Source organism: Ipomoea nil, unplaced genomic scaffold (genome assembly GCF_001879475.1).
Source record: "Ipomoea nil cultivar Tokyo-kokei standard unplaced genomic scaffold, Asagao_1.1 scaffold3030, whole genome shotgun sequence".
Lineage (NCBI taxonomy): Eukaryota > Viridiplantae > Streptophyta > Magnoliopsida > Solanales > Convolvulaceae > Ipomoea > Ipomoea nil.
In genome coordinates, this window is record NW_017619458.1 from 1,155,114 (window position 1) to 1,177,624 (window position 22,511).

Consider the following 22,511-nt stretch of genomic DNA (forward strand, 5'->3'; position numbering starts at 1 on the left):
CCACCCTTCGACACGTTGCTTTTTATTGGATCATTGTACCCAGGATTTACGTGGACTCGTAGGATTCACCATTCTTACATAACTGGGCACATCATTCCCGAAGAGTTCACCTCCCCCGAAGTGGTTATGGGGAGGACCGACTGCCACATGCTTATTGACGGCATCTCCCCATGGGTGACGATGCAAAGCATGGAAAAGCATGGAACCATGAACATCATCAAATCTTCTCTTTCCCTTTAGTCAGCAAGAAGGGTAACAGCGCCGAACGAGCAGTCGGAATAATCCGGCAATTCCGATTGAGCTTGTGGCGCCGAGTGCCTCTGGGGGTGGGGCGATTTCTCCGCCACAGTAGGATTTGCTAGGATTGACTCTGAAACGCCGCATCTGTAGGACTCGCCGTCTTAGTTTCTTCATCGCAACGCGACTCAGAGAGCGAGAATACTGAGCCGAGTTCGCCATAGTCGAGTTCGCCATTTTTTGAAATGAGAGCTTCGGTCGCCATTTCTTCCCAGTTCCATTTTTTTTTTCGTATGCCATATGTAAAAATATGGTCATTATGTAGAGATTTCCCTTTTCTCTTTTGATTGCCACGCACAGTAGGTATACGCCATCCTTATTTGCCACATATCACTTCAATTCTCATACTTTAATCTTTCTTGAGTGATTAGGGGGGCAAAAGCCCGTGACTGTAGTCGGCGTGCTTAATTTTCTTGTTATAATGATAAGGGCACACAATCTTTGATCATTCTCTAACACGGGAGACATCCCGATGGAGATATATATTGTTGAGTCCTTGCACGAGCCTCTTTTAGCAACATACTGCTTATTTGCCTCTTTATAAACGAGTTTTTTTCGCATAATCAAGAGAAAAAATAGATAAAACAATTGTGACCACGGTGTCTACCGTTAAGGTCGTGTTGGAGGAACCGTTTATTCGGCGTCCCGAATTCTTGATTCCCCCGGCCGAGTCCCTCGGTGTGATGGACCGACCCTTCTCTTGCCAACAACTACCGAGTACTTTAATTTAAATATTACGTCTAATTTTAAGGGTTACCTCTTAGAGACCTCAACGCACAGCTTCTTTACTTGAGTCTCCCCTAATTCTCTTCTTAGTCCACGGTTCTTCGTGAACCCTCTCAAACTTCCGTCCGTAGTGTTCGGACGCTCTCCGAAATTGCTCAGATAAAGAGGTAAACGCAACATTTTGTCACGATCCCCACAGACGGCGCCAGTGTTGGTTTTTGGGTTTTCGGGCCCAAGGAGGTCCAACACAACCTTGGTCGGTGGATTCACCTTTCACATGCGGCTTATAGAAAAATAAGTAGAAACATATAACTCAATGCTTTTGTACGTGGAAACCGAAAGGAAAACCACGAGCCTTTTTGGGCGGTGCCAAGCCTAACTCCACTATGTATTTTATAGGTGTTTTTGTACATGTTGTATGGCTATTTTGTATATGTAATATGGAAATCTTGTGTAAGGAGAGAGCTATACTTTGTACATTGAGATTGAGTATGTGGAAGGGTGGTGGAGTCTTCCCATATAGAGTCTTCTTCATGTGGTTTTCTTGTTTGGATGAGTGGAGAGTGGTTGTGGAAGAGTGCATCCTCTTTGGGAGAGTGATGAAGCCATCTTGGGAATGAAAGAATAGTGAGTGGTAGTATTTGGGAGAGTCCTCCCATGTGTGTATGAATGAGTGAATGGTCCTCTTCTTCTTGTCTTCCCCCCTTCTTATAGCTAGCTCCTCAAAAAGTGTCCGTTGGGGCATTTAGTAGAGGATTTATGGGTGGTTTCAAGAGGGTAGTGAATAGGTGTTTATGTTAGGGGGTTATGGATTATAATATAATAATAATAATAATAATAATAATAATAATAATAATAATAATAATAATAATAATAATAATAATAATAATAATAAGATGGGGTAATAAGTGGGAGGTTAGGAATGGTGGGGTAGTAAATAGGACTTTAAGGGTAGATAATTAGGAATTTAATAGGGGCTAACGGCTAGTTTTAGGCCGACCCTCTACCCGTGCCGATCCCACACTCGTGCCGACTCCCGGGTCGAGCCGACTCCCCGACTTGGCTCGTATCTCTTTTGGGCTTGCTCCATTTTCTTCTTGGGCTTCTCTTCTTTGTCTGGGCTTTATCTCTTTTCTTCTTGGGCCCCGAGCCCACGGGGTTCACACCCCATCAATAACATTTGTTCTCTTCCAATACTTAAATACATTACTATAAAATTACCATAATAATTGCACAAAAGAAGAAAAGACAAATTATGAGAATAATTACCTTTAATAAAAATTAGAAAATTATATTAAAAAATGATCTATATATTGAGGTAAGTATAATTTATTTTGTGTCAATAATATTATACATTTAAGTATAAAAATATATATGTATATAAATTAACATAATAATTACACCGCAAAATGTGACAATACATAATTATTAGAAAATAATATTAATAATTAATAATTAATTATTAATGCAAGTATAATTGATTTTGTACTAATAATATTATATATTAAGTATATATATATATATATATATATATATATATATATATATATATATGTGTGTGTGTGTGTGTGTGTGTGTGTGTGTGTGTGTGTGTGTGTGTGTGTGTGTGTACTTTTAATTATATATTGATAAGCATAATATGTGTATCCTTTAAGAAAATATTCATTATTAAAAAAGGAAAAATAATTTAAAAAGTAAATTATTAATTAGATTACCTAATATAATTGTCCTACTAATTGATTCCGTGCTACTATGTATAATTCATATATTTGAAATTTTTGAAAGCTAAATACTATTAATTGCCTTAATAATTATGACAATTTTTAGTCAATCAATATTCAATAGTATTAAAAGTATTATATCAAATTTTTATAAATAAGATACAATATTATTAAACCGAAATAATTAAAAATAATGTGTACATATTACCAAAGATTTTATAATAGTAATTTTTTTTGCCTAATAGAATTTGTCAATTATTAAACATTGTTTATGGTAATTATTGTATGACATTTAATCCTAAAATTATTAGCTAGAATTTTTATAATTAAGGTATAATATTATTAAATCAAATTTATTAAAAATAATGTGTCCACGATATAAAATAAATTACACTTGTCTAAATAATTATTTATTAATTAATATAAATATACAATTATAAATTTGTATAAGAAAAACATAGAAACTTCTAGTTAAAAAAAAAAAAATCTCTCCATTTCCTTTTTCTCTTTCCTCAACATCACATTCTCACCCTCTCTAGAAAAAGGCAAAGTAGGATGAGAAAAGACCTTCATCTACAACGTTCTCACCCCTCAATTCGATTTAGTTTTTGGAGGAAAAAGTTGGCTAGAAGGATTTTACTTATATATATATATATATATATATATATATATATATATATATATATATATATATATAAAAGGTATTATTTTTATAATTAAGGTATAGTATTATTAAATTGAAATTATTTAAAATATATACATCCACATTAAAAAAAATCTTATTAATTTTAGATATTAAAACTACATATTTATACTAAAGGTGAAATTATAAATAATTAAGTTTCAATGAGTTCAGTTATTTCTAAGTTATATATGGTTAGTAATGAATATTTTCCTATATTAGATTACACTCTTATATGGTTTGCCCTTATTAAGCATCACTATATTAGATTTATATATACATATATATATATATATATATATATATATATATATATATATATAATTAAATCTAAATATATGGATAATATTTATTCAATATTATTATGAAAGTATTACAATTATAGCTTTGTATATGAAAAGCATAGAAACTTGAGTAGCTTAAATCAAAATTATTAAAATAATACGTCTACCGTACAAACAAATTATACTTGCTTTAATAATTAATTATTAATATAATTGCCCAATATAAATTTACAATTATTATTAATAATTTATGGTAATTATTCGGCATTAAAAAAAAAAGATAAATCAAAAGAATAAGAAAAATAGAAGAGGAAATAATATATAGATGTCATATGATATCTTACATAAGGTAAATTGATATCGAATTTAATTTAGAATTGTAGTAAAAATAGGAAAGTATGTAAGAATATTTGTAGTAGGGATTGTATTACCATATTTGTACCATTGTAGTACGAATATAAATTGTATTACCATATATTTTACAATATTACGCAAACCCTAATACTGTAGGAGTCTTTTGGGCGAAAATTAAAATATAGGATTTTGTTTGTATATATAGTATAGATTACTGATTGTTTTAATAAGCTTATTATTATTAAAATTGGGCGATTAATTATTAATATTCAATTTGGTTCTATTATTTTCGCACAATCTTTCTTTTAAATTCTTCATACTATCGATTGTTTTTCATTTTCACTTTTAAAGGAAAATAACCATATTATTAATAAAAGTTTGTACTGGAAATTATACAGGAGAATTTTATTTGTATTAATAGTATATAAAATTTTAATTTCATTATATTTTAAATAAATGTTACCATAATTATATGCAGTAATTTGTCATATATAAATTTCTTACTTTAGTAATATTAATCATGTGATAATCTATTCTATTAATAAAAAATAAAATCCTCCCTGCATAACGCAAAGAGAACAATAAAAAACACCATTAGATACTCAATACTTAAAACACAACCCACAATATATTTTAAAAAAATTGAATGGAACAAATAATCCATACTCTAAAAACAAAAAATATAAGAACATTAGTTTTTATAAGAATTTAATTACAGGAAATCAAGTTTAGGTCAATAAAAGCAACAAATACTAAATGGTACTTTCAAGCATGCACATACATAGATATTTTAATCTACTGACCTTCAATTGTTTCTCAGAATCAGAAGAAGTGTCTTCATCAGATGAAGAGGAACCGCTTTCCACCACATTCTTCTAAATCTTGCCATCGACATTTTTTTTCTCTATAACTTGTTTTAAAGCTGAATCATTTTTCTGCTTTTTTTTTTTTTTTTTTTTTTTTTTTTTTTTTTTGCGCTGGTCTTCTCGACCGCAACTTTCACTTCTCTCTTAACTACAAAGTCACCAAAAAACAGGGAACTCGGGTAGTATCCCCTAGTGACTCTGTAACCATTGCATCACATAAATAACAAAAACCGTGCCTGGAAATAAAATATATAAACAATATTACAAAATTATTGTTTTAAACAAAGCAATAATACGAAAAAAATATATATAATACAAAATTTTAAAAACAAAACAATAATTAAAAACAACGGAAGATCAATTATAGACAAAAATAATACGAAAAAAATACTTTTCTAAAAAAATTAAACTTGTTTGCATCGGCTTAGTCGGAGCAACTACAGCTGGTCTAGAGAGACATAAACCCGAACAAATCCATAATAAAGAATGTAAATGAAAAAATAATAACTTTTTTCACATAAATAAAAATAGCTAGAAGAGAAATTGTAACTTTAATGCTTGGAATATGCATATTAGTTTGAGTGGCTATTGAACCACAATGATTAAATTGAAAAATGGGGGATGAGAGAGTCATCTCTGCCAGGGAAAAGAGGGATGCAAGGTAAAATGAAGACTCATAATTTTTTTTTATAGTCTATCAACTCATTGTATTTATAGGTGAAAAATATGAAAATTATAAATTTGTAAGATTTTTCTAAAGGAAAGTGTATTTATTTATTTAAGGTATTGCCATAATCAATTCATTATATTGATATTCCTAATCAAGTCATTATAGTAATATTAATATTACTAATTAATTTTATTCCTAATTAATTCATAACATTGATATTACTAAATTGTCCTTAAATTTGAGCGGGAAAATGAAGTAGGAGGATTTTATATATATATATATATATATATATATATATATATATATATATATATATATTAGAATATAGATGTTACCAAAGGTTCCTCTGTTCCAGACTTGCAAATTATTTTGATATTTTCCATACCCTTCTTATCTGTTCAACTCCAACTTTGGAATCCCAATTATCATTGACAAATTGCATGAAATCCGGGTAAAGGGGCGGATTCAGAAATTTTTTTCAGTGGGGGCGAAAAATTAAAACAAAAGAGAAAATTTGAAAAAAAATGAAACACTTAAAAGTATAACCATAAATATTGTTGGATATAACGAAAAATAAAACATATCAAAATTTTATAAAAATATTTATAACAAAATATGAAACATAATTAATTTGATAAAATAATTCGAATATAAAACACATTATAAATTACACATCTCATTAGTAATATAAAAGAAAGTTATATATATATATATATATATATATATATATATATATATGCCAAAATTTAACTATGTTAAAGCAAGGACTCAAACCTAGATGATTTTTAGACTCAAATGCGTTTACCACCTACTCTAATCAATCTTTTGTTCACATTATCTATTTTTTTAATACTTAAACTAATAATGTACTATATATACAAGGGCTATATATAATGGGGATGGGGAGTTGCCCCCACTGTAGGGGGCGGATCCCAAACAATGTTATACTTGAAAAATTTTGAATTGTGTTGAGATATTTTCGGCGAAGTGCGGATCAAGAGCAGGGCATGATCGGAGCTGACAATCGGGAGGTGTGATATTTCTGCATTTGGAAAGAGTAACCTCCAGGCAGTGTTGCAAAGGGTGCGGTCCAACCGAGCCCCCTTGAAAGATGAGGTATTAAGCCCCTGCTCCACGTAAATTTTGCACCAGAGAAGCCAAGATCCATTAATCATTCCTTAAAGATCCAATTCTTGAAACCTACACACCGAGAAGAAGAGAAATGATCGCTATTTGATACCTCGTTTTGGTTACAAACTGAGTAATAGTCACCAAATCGGGAATTGTATAGCTGATTGTTATAGGTCGTAGTCATGTTAGGCATAAGCTTCGGTGAACTTGCTGCCCGTTGCTGGTTAGCATTCACTCTGTTGTCTGGTTTTCTTGCTGGCCTTCGTTCCTTCCTAGTGACAAGCATCCATGACCCATAATTTTCTTTTGCAGTCGCTTGCATAGTCGCAGTTTTCTTTAGTAAAGCTGGCTCGTAAATAAGATTCCCCGCCTGATCAATTGGCTTGTCTTCCTCCATCCTGGTGGTATCCAGTGGATTCGATCGGCACCATGAGACCCTGCCCGCACTGCTCTCTTCTGTGACCATACCATACGTACCATAGCCAAAGTAAATAAGATGAATTCCCTCATATTCTATTGGACAAATTTTGTTGCGAATTGTAAACTTTGCAAGTAGCGGTTTTGTTATATCAATTTCCCCTCGAAGCCAGACATGTTGTATCATCAATCCTGATTGTTCGTCCAATTTTCTCACCAATCTTCTTCAAGAACTCATCATCGAAATATTCTATTGGCAGGGATGGAAAGCGAACCCAGGCTAAGATCTTCTCGGTTTTATTTGTTAAGGGGTCGAAATATATATGGAACCCATTTTTGCACTTTGATGTAGTGATCAAGAATTATCCAGGGGCCTTCGAACATAACGTGGTCGTAATCACGCTTGGATTCAAATCTAGCAAGGAAGTAATCTTGCTCCAGATCGATGAGCTCGTAATGGCCTTATAGTTTCCACAGGGACTGCAGGCGTCCAAGGAGGAAGTTATAGCCTATTGTCTTGCCGAGCAATCGGATAATGAGAGTACGACGCCAAGGGCGTCTAAGCCTTTCTTTGTCCTCTTTCGTTACCCTGATCCTGGGGCAGGCTGGGTCTTCTTGACTCGCTGATCCGGTGACTCCATTCACCACGGTTCTTGGTGAGATTCTTGTGATACTATATAATTAGCAAATTCAATACTTATATACAACGATAATATTAAACAAATAGTTCCACAATTTATAACATAATACAATAATAGACAAGTTCAATACTTACACAACCTAATATATCATAAATAATTAACAAATTCACAACTTCATACTTTAATCTACAAATTAAATACTTATAATCATACTATAATTCAAAAATTAAATACTTATATAGAATCATAATTTCCAAATTCACAACTTACTTCTATAATTCACGAATTCAATACTTACACGACTAGAATATCTACTATACTAATAAGAGTCCAAGAGAGTTACGCGGGTAGAAAAAATAGCGGTCAAATTTTTTAATTAAATGAACGGCTCAGATTGAACAGATTTTAATTTTTCCTTTAAGATTCCTAATTTATCCTTAATGAATATGATTATCCGTTAACTTTTCCATTAAATATTATATTTTTCGTTAATTTCGATTAGTTAACCGTTAACTTACTCATTGATTGCAATAAGAAAGGTCTTAGTATCGAAACTTTATCCTAATCAAAGTTGGTATAATTAGTACTCTATTTTACTCTTATTAAATTACTAGTTTTTTACGCGCATTGCGTGATTGAGATAATGTCCAATGTTTTTTTTTTTTTTTTTTTTTTTTTTTTTTTTTTTTTTTATTTTTTTAAATAAGTACTTTAAAGTATATCAAGGTAAGATTATATTGGAATTGTTCATGCATAGATCATTGAACGTTAAATTTGCGTATTTAAATATGCAATTCTCAGCCGTTATGGCGGAGGCACTTGCTTGCAAAGAGGCGTTGTCTTAGCTTAAGGATCGGGATATCAGGATGGTGGATCTTTTAACAGACTGCTCAGAGCTGCGGAATGCATTATACTCAAGCCCAACATCTAATTTGTCCTATATTGGGATCATTGTGGACCAATGTAGGACAACCATATCATTATTTACACGTTGTTCTTTAAGTTATATTTCTAGAACACTTAATTTTCATGCTCATACTTTAGCTTCGTTAGCTTTCGATCAGGAACAACCTATGTACTGGGACTCTGTCCTTCCTGACTCTATTGCTCAGTTTATCCATTAATACACCACTATTATTACTTTCAAAAATATGCAATTCTAAGTTTACAAATGCAAAAAAATATAGTCAAGATTGATTATAATTGTCAATAAAATAATTGTATAGGTATGGTTGAAACCAAATACGGGACATAAGGGATAGCAAATAAAAATTAGGGCATAAAATATTAAATATATACTAATATTGAAGAGCTAACTGCTGATTGCCAAACAAGGACATTGCGAGATAGTTTTCCCACTTCAATTTGTTGTGTGATTTGAATACTCTTTTTGTCAATAAATCCCCCAAGTAGTTAATATGATTAGCTTAATTATTTTATTTATTTTTTATTTTTAAAAACAATTATTATTATTATTATTATTATTATTATTATTATTATTATTATTATTATTATTATTATTATTATTATTATTATTATTATTATTATTATTATTAAATATATGTATACTCTTAGGTCATTTTACATGTTAATCTTGTTAGTAATGTTATATTTCCCATTTATTTATTATGTAACATTATAGTTGAAATAGTCCTGTAACTAATAGCTATTGAATAGGTGTAGTTAGATAGGACTCTAATCTCCTTTTGTATCTCTGTAACTTCTCTGAGTTTGAATTAACTATAATCTGTTTCACTCATCTGGTATCAGTAAGCTTGGTGAACCTATTTACTCTCTCTCCCAAAATTATGTCGACAAACTCTAGCGAAAGAACGGTCACCGCCGCTACACCACCACCCCCCACCACCCCAAACACCCTTGCCTCGGCTCACCACTTCATATCTATGAAGTTAACCACGAAGAATTTCCTCTTCTGGCGTACCCAACTCGTACCATTCCTCCGTGGATAGGGCCTCCTTGGGTTCGTAACCGGCGATACGCCATGTCCGCCGGCGACACTTGAAACCCCGGCGTCCGGTGATGCTGCTTCCGGCGCCACGACCACCACAACACCGAATCCGGCTCACGGCTTATGGATACAGCAGGACCAAAGTATCCTGTCTCTGCTCGTGTCGTCGATGGCAGACGAGGTGGTCTACCTCGCCGTGGGCCGCACGACGTCGCAGGAGGTCTGGTCGTCGATCACGGCGGCGCTTGGTTCCTCAACTCGGGCGAGGTGTCTTAATCTCCTGGCACAATTCCAGTCGCTCAGGCAAGGTGACAGCACTCCCGCAGAATACCTCAATCGCGCACAATTATTGGTGGAATATCTAGCGTTGGCCGGCCGACCGGTCTCGCTTGATGAACAAAACCTCTTGGTTTTCCGAGGTCTCCGGCCAGAATTCCGGTCGATGGCGTCCTCCCTCGCGGCATCCGGTGCATCGGTGTCGATCCCCTAGCTCTCGGACTATCTCCAGGCCCAAGAGTTCATCTGGGCAGATGAGTTCTCCACTGCCGGAGCTCCATCAGGGCATACGGCGATGGTTGCTGGACGCGGCTATTCACAGAACCAGGCAGCAGGTGGCGGTCCCCGGCACGCTGGTTCCGGATAGCAGTGGCGAGGTCGGGGCAGCCGTGGCCGTGGCGGGCAAGGCAGAGGCCGTGGTGGTGGCGGTCCGAGGTGCCAAATCTGCCGCTCGCATGGGCATACCGCACTTCACTGCTTCAAACGCTACTCTGGCGCACCGCAACCGCAGGCCCATGCGGCAGTTCCCGGAGAAGATGCGGCAGTCGTGGCGGACGCGTGGTACCCGAACACTGGGGCGTCGTCGCATGCTACGCCCGATCAGACGATGATGGCGCAATCAGATCCCTACGCTGGCAGTGATGTGCTCCGCGTGGGCAATGGATCAGGTTTGGGTATAACCAGTGTTGGCCATGCATCATTAAACTCTGCGTCTAGAACTCTAAAATTAAATAATATTTTGCATGTCCCCCGTCTTTCCTTACCATTATTATCAGTTAATCGCTTTGCAATTGATAATGATGTTTACTTTGAATTTCACCATGATCATTTTGTTGTGAAGGACTGTCACACCAAGGCGGTGCTCCTTAGGGGTCCTACCACGGGGGGTTTGTACAAGCTACCCATGTCTCGGTCACATGTTGCATTAATAACCGCTCGTGCGCCGCCTGATATTTGGCATCGCAGGCTTGGACATCCGCATGAACGTGCCCAAAATCGTGTCTTACAAAAATGCCCGGTCACTCAATCCAAATCAAGTGTGCCGCAATTATGTTCGTCGTGTCAACTCGGGAAATCGTCTCGATTCCCGCTAGATAGAGTTTTTTCTAGTAGCAATAATGTACTCGACTTGCTGTATACTGATATTTGGGGACCGGCACCCGTTGTTTCTGCCGGGGGTTTTAGATATTTTGTTTTCTTTGTAGATGACCACACATGTTTTTGCTGGTTTTACCCTTTGCGGTTAAAATCAGACATTTATAAAATCTTTAAGTCTTTCCGTGTCATGGTAGAACGCCAATTCTCGCGTTCTATCAAGTCTATATAGTCCGATCTCGGAGGCGAGTATCGCCGTCTCCACTCCACTTTTCAGTCTCTAGGCATTGTGCATAGGCAGTCTTGCGCCTATACGCATGAGCAAAATGGCCGAGTAGAGCGCCGGAATAGACACATTGTCGAAACCGGGTTAGCCTTACTCACGCATAGCTCAGTCCCTATCAAACACTGGGATGCCGCGTTTGAAACAACTTCCTATCTCATAAATTGCTTACCGTCATCTGCACTCAAAAATTTTGTCAGTCCCTATGAGTCTGTCTATAACAAAACTCCACCATACACTTTTCTGCGCGTGTTTGGGTGCAAATGTTACCCCTATCTATGGCCCTACAATCGCCATAAGATAGAGTATCGTTCTGCACTCTGTGTCTTTCTAGGATATCCTACGTCTTATAGGGGGTACCGATGCATGGACCCAGTAACTGGGAAGACCTTTATCTGCCGCCATGTCAGATTTGACGAAAGTGTGTTTCCCTATGCCTCAGGTTCACACGAATAAGATGGGGTCACAAGCACTCAGAATGGCGTGCCTTGGGCATCAAGTCCCATAATCACGCGGCCACAAGTTGAACCGCTTAATGAGTTACCGTTGGCAGCCCAAGTGCCACCGTTAGAAATACAACATGAGTCGGTCAACAGAGTGGTACCACGGCGTAAAACCCGGGTCCGGGTCCGGCCACCGGTGCAACCTCATGTCATGCGACTCCGGCACATGACGCGAGGCACAGACGAGCCCTTTCAGGCTCTAACCGCCTCAACTGATCCGACTTGCTATACTCAGGCCGTAGCACACCCACAGTGGAGGGATGCTATGGACCAGGAATTTAATGCCCTTCTGCATAATAATACATGGTGTCTCACTCCAGCCAAGCCGGGTATGAACGTAGTGGGCTGCAAGTGGGTCTATCGCACCAAACGGAAGGCTGATGGTGCTATAGAGCGTTACAAAGCTCGCTTGGTCGCAAAGGGATTCAATCAAGTCGCTGGTGAGGACTTTTTTGAAACCTACAGTCCAGTGGTCAAGCCGACCACGGTTCGCATATTGCTCGCCCTTGCTATATCACAGGGCTGGACTATGCGGCAACTGGATGTCCATAATGCTTTCTTAAATGGACATCTGGCATAAACTGTCTATATGCGACAACCACCGGGTTATGAGGACCCTACTCATCCAGATTATGTTTGCCGTTTACAACGGTCTCTTTATGGGCTTAAGCAGGCTCCACGTGCCTGGTTTAAGCAGTTACATGATTTCCTGCTGACTACAGGTTTTGTGGCATCCAAAACTAACGTCTCCCCTTTTTACTACACACGTGGCACGTCACGGGTTTATCTGCTTGTTTATGTAGATGATATCATCATGCTTGGCAACGACTCCGAATTATTACTTTCTCTACTCAATCAGCTGTCTACCACTTTCAAAATCCGTGATTTGGGCACTCCCACTTTCTTTCTCGGTATTGAAACTATTCCAGTGAAAGATGGTGTTCTACTCTATCAACGCCGTTACATGGCCAACATCTTGACTCGCGCAGGTATGACTAACTGCAAACCTCTATCCACTCCAGCTGCGGTCACACAAGCCATATCTCCGGTAACGAGTCCGTATGAGAACCCTACTCAATACCGTCGGTTAGCCGGGGCTCTACAGTATCTGACTATCACGCGTCCGGACTTGTCTTATGCCGTGAACAGGCTCTGTCAGTTCATGCACACTCCGACTGATGAGCATTGGGGTTTACTGAAACGGGTCCTACGACATGTGAAAGGCACGCAAGCATATGGTCTTAAGTTGTCTGCATCACCGTCTGCTGACATTCATGCTTACCCGGACTTGGACTGGGCTGGGTGTCCGATAGATCGCAAATCCACCAGTGGTTACGCCGTGTTTCTTGGGACAAATCTAGTCTCTTGGGTCTCTCGCAAGCAGCGAACTGTGGCTAGGTCCTCCACCGAGGCTGAGTACAAGGGACTAGCCGAGTCGCAGCTGAGGTTACTTGGGTTGTATACTTGTATCTCTACTTCGGGAGCTTGGTCTACACTCTGGGAATCCAGCGACTCTATGGTGTGACAATTTGGGCGCCACTTATATGTGCGCTAATCCGGTTTTTCATGCTCGGACTAAGCATGTTGAGATTGACTATCACTTCGTGCGGGATAAGGTGGAATCTGGGGATTTCCTGGTTAATTTTATCTCCACCAAAGATCAGTTAGCTGACGTCCTCACCAAACCTCTTCCATCAGTTCGCTTTGCCACGCTACGAGACAAGCTTAGTGTTGTGTCTACACCACCTTCAGCTTGAGGGGGAGTGTTAGTAATGTTATATTTCCCATTTATTTATTATGTAACATTATAGTTGAAATAGTCCTGTAACTAATAGCTATTGAATAGGTGTAGTTAGATAGGACACTAATCTCCTTTTGTATCTCTATAACTTCTCTGAGTTTGAATTAACGATAATCTGTTTCACTCAATCTAAACAATTAATTTTTTCAAATATCTTTTTATCAACCCTTGATATAATTCGTTGGTCAAATTCACTAATATAATCCGCTAACGCTAACCGCTAACTGCTGATTGTCAAACAAGGACATTGCGAGGTAGTTCTCACTTCAATTTGTTGTGTGATTTGAATACTCTTTGTCAACAAATCCCTCAATTAGTTAATCCCTCAATTATTTAATATGATTGGCTTTATTAATTATATTTTTTTTAATTTTTTCATGGTATTAATAAAATACTTGGTAAATAAATATATAACATTATTTTGTATTATAACTTTGATATTTAATTAAAAAATAGTGCGCAAAAAAGATAATAGACAATGTAGTGAATATAATCAATTGATGAATTTGAATGTAAAGAATTTTTACATTGGAGAAATATAAACACAATATAACTAATAAAATTATTTCTTTTAATTAATTTATTGATAATGAATATTTTTTTTATAAAGACATTATAGGGACAATGTAGCGAATATAATCAATTGATGAATTTGAATGTAAAGAATTTTTATGTTGGAGAAAAATAAATACAATATAACTAATGAAATTATTTCTCTCATTTAATGTATTGATAATGATTTTTTTTAATAAAGACATTGTAGACACATAATTCTAAATTAAAGAAATGCATATGTATTGTTTTTTTTGTTGTAGCTACTAAATTATTTTTTAATTTCATAAGAGTAAAATAGAGTACTAATTATGCCAACTTTAATTTGGATGGGGTTCGAACCTAAGACCTTTCTTATTAAAATCAATGAGTAAGTTAACGGTGAACTAATAGAAATTAACGAAAAATATAATATTTAACGGAAAACTTAACGGATAATCATATTCATTAAGGATAAATTAGGAAATCTTAGGGAAAAATTAAAATCTGATCAATCTAAGTCATTCATTTGATTAAAAATTTTGACCGCCATTTTTTCTACTCATTATATGTCTAACCCTCTTGAGCTCTTATTAGTATAGTAGATTATGAATAATAATTTAGTAGCTACAACAAAAAATAATACATATGCATTTCTTTAATTTAGAATTATGTGTCCACAATGTCTTTATTCAAAAAAAATATTCATTATCAATAAATTAAATAAGAGAAATAATTTCAATTCATTAGTTATATTGTATTTATTTTTCTCCAATATAAAAATTCTTTACATTCAAATTCATCAATTGATTATATTCGCTACATTGTTCCTACAATGTATTTATTAAAACAAATTATTCATTATCAATAAATTAATTAAGAGAAATAATTTTATTAGTTATATTGTCTTTATATTTCTCCAATATAATGTAAAAATTCTTTACATTCAAATTCATCAATTGATTATATTCACTACATTGTCTATTTTTTTTTTTTTGCGCACTATTTTTTTAATTAAATATCAAAGTTATAATACAAAATAGTGATATATATTAATTTACCAAGGATTTTATTAATACCATGAAAAAATTTTAAAAAATATAATTAATAAAGTCAATCATATTAACTACTTGAGGGATTTGTTGACAAAAAAAGTATTCAAATCACACAACAAATTGAAGTGAGAACTACCTCGCAATGTCCTTGTTTGACAATTAGCAATTAGCGGATTATATTAGCGAATTTGACCAGCGAATTATTTCAACGGTTGGTAAAAAGATATTAGATTAACATGCAAAATGACTTAAGGGTATACACACATAATAATAATAATAATAATAATAATAATAATAATAATAATAATAATAATAATAATAATAATAATAATAATAATAATAATAATAATAATTGTTTTAAAAAAAATAAAAGAATAAAAAATATAATTAAGTCAATCATATGAACTACTTGGGGGATTTATTGACAAAAAGAGTATTCAAATCACACAACAAATTGAAGTGGGAAACTATCTCGCAATGTTCTTGTTTGGCAATCAGCAGTTAAGCTCTTCAATATTAGTATATATGTAATATTTTATGCCTTAATTTTTATTTGCTCTTCCTTATGTCCCATATTTGGTTTCAACCATACCTATACAATTATTTTATTGACAATTATAATCCATTTTGACTATATTATCTTGCATTTGTAAACTTTGAATTGCCTATTTAAATACGCAAATTTAACATTCAATTATCTATGCATGAACAATTCCAATATAATTTTGCCTTGATATACTTTAAAGTACTTATTTTTTTTAAAAAAATATTGGGCATTATCTCAATCGCGCAATGCGCGTAAAAAACTAGTAACATAAATAATCCACAACTTCATACTATAATCCAGAAATTCAATATATATATATATATATATATATATATATATATATATATATGTAAAGGATCCAATGAGGATGCATTCCCACATGAGAATTGTGGATTAATCTTAACCATTGATCTTTGCTTGATGTGTGGTTGATTTTTTTTTGTTATAATTTTGTCCCTTTTTTAATTGATCTTCGTGTCAATATATGTTGGGGGTGTTTTTGTCTTTGTGTTTTTATTCCTTTTTCTATTTCCTATATTTGGCGTAATTCGCATGTTTTTAGGTTGTTTAATAATAGTAATTAAGGACATGTTGTGATGCCAGGCCATTTGCGATTTTGTATTCAAGTTTTATATGTTTTCATCTTTTTCATTTTCGTCAGTTGCGTTTCTTTGTGTTTTGACGTGGGGTATTGCCTTCTCATATTGTTCTTGAGTTCATTTTGTGGAGATTTTGGATAGGGGTTTTGGTGTTTTTTCGTAGCAGTGTGCACCCACAACTATTACGTTTGTGCAACGAAGTTTTGTTGTTTGTTTGTTGTTGGTTTTTGTCTCTGAAAATAATGTGTTAAAAATAGCAGTATTCAATAATATTTTTGTTGCTTTGAAAATTTCCAGTGCTAAACCCATTTTGCGGATGTACTTTTAAAATTTTGTTATAATTTTATACTCTATTTTTTCATTGAAAATTTCTACCGTTACACCCATTCAGTGGTGGGTATAATTTTTTTTCGCATTTTACTTATAATTTGCTGTATTTTGCTTGTTATCATATTTCTATGGTAGTCTTTTTTGAGTCAAGTCAAAGCATTAGGTGGTATATTTGCCATGTGTTTTTGCGTAGGTTGGAATGGTTGTCGTTAAAGCGTTTTCGTTAGCCCCATTTTTTATTTTTCTTTGTGGAGAAGTCCAAACGTCGCCAATGACAATGTCAGACCTGTGAGGAGTATGGCCATAACAATCGTACCTTCCCGCTGCACAAGGAAAATGCTCAAGCCTAATATGCCTACAGATTTAAATTCTTATTTTCGTTTACAAACATTTTATTAGTTTCAATTATTCATGCACTTTTACACTTATGCACTTAAATTTTTAATAAAAGAACGTTTTAAATTGATGGTTATAGTGTGTCATTTTTTTAATTATGTACTTGCACAATGAATTACGACTCGGTTGTACAGCCATAGTGTATTTCGCATACTTACACACTGGAAAACCACTGGGGTGCACACCTAACATGTGGAATCTGTAACATAACTACCATGTACCTTAATGCATTTTCCAAAAAAAAAAAAAACACAAGTTTAATGTGAAAGAACATTTTTTTTACTTGTAAGTTTCGATTGTTTAACTTCTTATTTTCATTTAAAAGCAGTGGATTTGTTTCAATTATTCATGCACTTTAACAATTCTGCACGTTCTTGTTTTTTAATTGTAGTTTCACAATGAATAACGACGTGGTTGCACATGCCGTAACTGGTGCATTCCGCATACTTACACACTAAAAAACCACACGGTTGCACACCTACTTAATGCAAAATCATACAGTTGCACAGTACCCGTAGCTCGTTGAGTCCGCATATTTCCACAATCCATGCCCACACCGTTGTATTCACAGGTGCTTCCTCATCATAACTCCCATTTTTTCATACTAGTTGCACTACCAACAACATCAACAAAAACAAAAGAAATAAAACCAACATGTTTTTAATGTGCAATCTGAAATTACTTTATATTATAGTTGTAGCATATTCCATTGTCTAAAACCAAACAAATTATAAACTCCAACATTTGTCTACAGAGTTCCTGACAGAATAGGGCAGTCTGATCTGATGGAAGAGTGGCGAGCTTGCGAGGTTTTGTGCATGATTCTCATTACACTCACTAAGATGTTGATCCTCTCACATAAGGGAATATGAATAAAGGCTATAAATATACAGACCAATTAAGAGGAAAAAATGTCGGAAATGAAAGAAAATAAGGGGTGATGAGAGTGAGTGTTGAACTAAGCAAAATGCAAAGACAGGAACTTTAGGATTTTTCAACAAATTTGATCATAGGAATTGGTGGATTTTGGTAGTGGTTTTGGAAATACTCCGCAACAAACAGCTGCCTCGCCCTATTTCTCTACTACCTTTCCTTTTGTTCAGAGAGAGAGAATGTTACACACGTCCCTCCCACGCCTCACCGCCACACTGCACATCCCACGCCCTCACACCCTCAGCACACCTCCGACGGCGAGAAGCGGCGACTTAAAAACAAAAACAAAAAAACACACGAAGAAAGCAACCAAACAACGACAAAGTGCAAGACCTACAATCAGATCAGACAGCAAAGACAAAGATTCAAAAAGCACAAAATAACAAACCAAAACAAACCAAAAATCGATACGGAATTTTGGTTGAATGGAATGTGCAATGCCAACAACTCACCTAGAGAATCGGTGTTTTAATCCTAATGGTAGTCAAACGGGTTATTTGCACCTTCCATTCACGACAATTCCCCTTCAATTCTCATTTACTCTTTTACCCCCTACATTTATTACTTCTACGGTTATTATCAATTTTAGTCGATTTTTAATTACTAATTTTGTGCATTCTGAGCTATTAGATTGTCTCATCCCACGGATCAAAATCAGCCACAATCCTCACCTAGGGCCTTATCCTCACCCTATATATATATATATATATATATATATATATATATATATATATATATATATAATCATACTATAATTTACAAATTCAATACTTATACACAAACATAATAATAAATAAGTAATTCTCAAATTCACAACTTAATACTATCTTTATATTAGGTATATAATAAAGCAGAATCTAGCCACAAAATTTTTCTTTCAAAGTGTGAATGCATTTTGATAGAAACAAGATTAGCAAGTATGATTGTATGAATGCATTAATTGTATGGGTAGATGTATTTATACATATTTTTTTTGAAGTTATTATGTGTATTTATATTTTACAAATTATATTTTATTATTATAGCGCTCTCTCTCTCTCTCTCTCTCTCTCTATATATATATATATATATATATATATATATATATATATATATATATATATATATATATATATATTAAAGCATAATGAAGTATGAAAAAAAGTTTATTGTGTTCAAATTTATTGATAAAGTTTTATATTTAATATAATTTGTGTATATATTCATTTAAACCTCAATTATAATTAATTTGACTCCACATATGTAAAGAGGAGAAATTAGATATAAAATAAATATAGTTCTTACATAAATAATCTTTTTCAAATGAATAAATTTTTGGTGGAGATTTTCGACAAATATCGTCTGGTATTTTATTTACAAGTTTTATTTAAATACGTTAGTTATATAATTAAAGTAGTTATTTCAAATTCAAATTCCTTTCAAAAAAAAATCAAATTCAAATAATAACATAATTAAACTTTTAAAAATATTAAATATTACATTGTATAGTTATACTTACATTTTTAATCAAACTAATTCTGAGCTCAAGAACTCAAGTACGTTTTTCTGTTTCCAAAACCATTACTTTCTTTGCTAATTCAGAGGATGTCAAAAATTTAATTGATAAATTTGTTAAATTAATAATAGTTCGTGCATCGCACGGGACAATTACTAATAATTCATAAATCAAAAATTTGCACAATTCACAAATAATATACTATAGATAAAAAATAATAAATAAATACAATTTAATATTTATACACAATATAAAATTTTAAAAATACCTCCAAAAAAGCTACTGTCGCCGGCCGCCGGTAATGGAGACCTCACCGCTAGCTCACAAAGATTTGTCGTCACCTAGAACCTTTTGTCGTCCTTACTGTCACCGTACATAACAAAGTTGTTGCCGCCGTGGAGCTACAACACGTCGCCAAGCTTCTGCCGCCGCCGAGCTACAACACATAGTTAAGATATGAAGAAATACGATTATTATTTATAAGAAAAAGTATAAATAAAAAAAAATAAAAAAATATAATTAAGCCAATCATATTAACTACTTGAGGAATTTTTTGACAAAAACAGTATTCAATTCACACAACAAATTACCAGGACTATGTGGTCTAATGGTACCCGGGTTGGACTTCCATTTGGAAGATTACGAGTTCAAGCCTCAGTGGAGGCGTTATTGGTTCTTTGTGTTTCAATAGGTTGAGAAAGTATATGAACAGATACTACAATGTAATAGAGCCAGTAACTTTCAAAAAAAAAAATTCACACAACAAATTGAAGTAGGAAACTAACTCGCAATTAACTTTTCAATATTAGTATATATTTAATATTTTATGCCCTAATTTTAATTTACTTTCCCTTATGTCCCATATTTGATTTCAACCATACCTATACAATTATTTTATTGACAATTATAATCAATCTTGACTATATTATCTTGCATTTGTAAATTTAGAATTGCCTATTTAAATACGTAAATTTAACATTCAATTATCTATGCACGAACAATTCCAATATAATCTTGCCTTGATATACTTTAAAATACTTATTTAAAAAGAAAAAAAAATATTGGGCATTATCCCAATCACGCAATGCGCGTAAAAAACTAGTATTTTTATAAAATTGTAATACTTTAAAATTAAAAATTAATATTTATGAATTAAAAAATTATTAATGATAAAATTATAATATTTATGAGAAAAAGTATACTCTATTGTACCAAGACTATGTGGTTTGATGGTACCTGGGTTGGACTTTCATTTGCAAGGTTTTGAGTTCGAGTCTCAGTGGAGGTGTCAAAAAAAAAAAGTATACTCCATTGTACTTATAAAAAAGAGCAAATTACACTTTTAGTCCTATGACTATTGAACAAATATAAAACTATAGGAGGCGTGTTAATTTCGATACGTGACTTTTAAAACTAACAATTTAGTCCCTTAACTATACTTTTTTAGCAGATTTGGTCCACCCGGCCAAATGTTGCCGAAAAACGTAAATGTTTTCAAATTGTTTATTCATAGGGGCAAAATGGTCAATTGACATTTTTAAAAAGGGGGAAATCGAATACTCGTCTTCCCTAACGGCAATCTCGACAGCTTCCGCCGTACATTTTCCTTTCCTCGGTGAAGTCGAAGACAAGCAATTGGACAATCTGTATCCTTACGTTCACTTGTTGCCTAATAGGCATCTTTTCATCTTCGCTAATAGGGCTGTTATGTATGTGTTGGTCCCGATAGGGTGGTCAAAGTCTAGAGGGGGGGGGGGGGGTGAATAGACTTTCAAGCTTTTTCAAAATAAATAACTCTTTGGTAACTTCAGCTCTAAGTAACAAGTAAATAGAGTAAGTTTAAAACTGCACAACGGAATAATAGTATGTAAAGAGTTATGCCCAACCAATAATTTAAATGCGCATGTAAGATGGATACAGATTATATGTAAAGTGACAGAGATATCTTGAATATATAAAGGAGATGGTGCACTCAATATATAATAATAATAATATTCAAGATTGTAAGTAAATATCGTGTCACGTTGACCGTGTAACAAAAGTTACATGCAACACGTCAAACTTGCTTAGAATAATCCAACATTTAAGCTTGAGAAGTTTGAGTCACATGCATACGTGAAAACACACTAAACCCGGATGATTAATATTAACTGTGAATAGTAAACGGGTTAGTCGGATAAGATAGATAAATAGAGCAAATTATGTAAGTGCGGTATGTAAATGAGATAGGCAATTTATAGTGGTTCGGAAGTGGCGTAATCTTCCTAGTCCACTTTACTCCAATCACTTCTAGGAGTAATTCACTATTTTCCACACACAGTTACAATAGTGAATAAGCGCTACACAAGCACTTCTTCCGGATGTCTTGCACACAGCTACACCCAACTCCGAGTGTTTCGCACACAGCTACACTCAACTCTGAGTATTTCGCACACAGCTATACTCAACGCCAACTAAGTTTCTTGCACACAGCTACACTTAGCAACTACGAGTGTTTTGCACGCAGCTACACTCACTAGAGTATTTTGCACACAGCTATACTCTTTCTACAATTACAAATACAAAGGTAATTGTATTTCTCTCCAACTAGATTTGAGACTATTCAGACTAAGTCTCTAAGAATATTTGAGCACTTGCACTTTTGAATTTTGCACTTTGTTTATCCGTGTGTATTGCACCTCTGCCTTGTATCTTCAAGTCTTCATGGCTTTTTATAGGCAATCAAATATATCCGTTGGAGTGGGATAATTTGATATTTGAAATTTGAATCTTCATAGCCTGATATTGTTGACAATAGTAGATCTTCAATTTTGATTTGATTGTCAACTTGCCTGACAAAATAATATTTTATCTCAACTTGATTGTCAAGTTGTTTCTTAAAATATTATTTTTGTTGTCAATTTGAATAT

The 22,511-nt window shown here is 34.1% G+C and overlaps 1 protein-coding gene across 1 annotated transcript; it reads left to right on the plus strand.

Annotated features, from left to right (window-relative positions):
• The first annotated feature begins 12,504 nt into the window (after window positions 1–12,504).
• On the plus strand, window positions 12,505–13,672 carry LOC109163518 (uncharacterized mitochondrial protein AtMg00810-like). Its single transcript, XM_019312268.1, has 2 exons — window positions 12,505–13,381; window positions 13,425–13,672. The coding sequence occupies exons 1-2, from the start codon at window positions 12,505–12,507 to the stop codon at window positions 13,670–13,672; spliced, it is 1,125 nt and encodes a 374-aa protein (XP_019167813.1).
• Window positions 13,673–22,511: the final 8,839 nt, after the last annotated feature.

Coding starts and splice junctions, on each gene's coding strand:
- LOC109163518 (XM_019312268.1), top strand. CDS start 12,505: ATGCGACAACCACCGGGTTATGAGGACCCTACTCATCCAGATTATGTT. Junction 13,382..13,424: donor GTTACTTGGGTTGTATACTT/GTATCTCTACTT, acceptor CTGGGAATCCAG/CGACTCTATGGTGTGACAAT.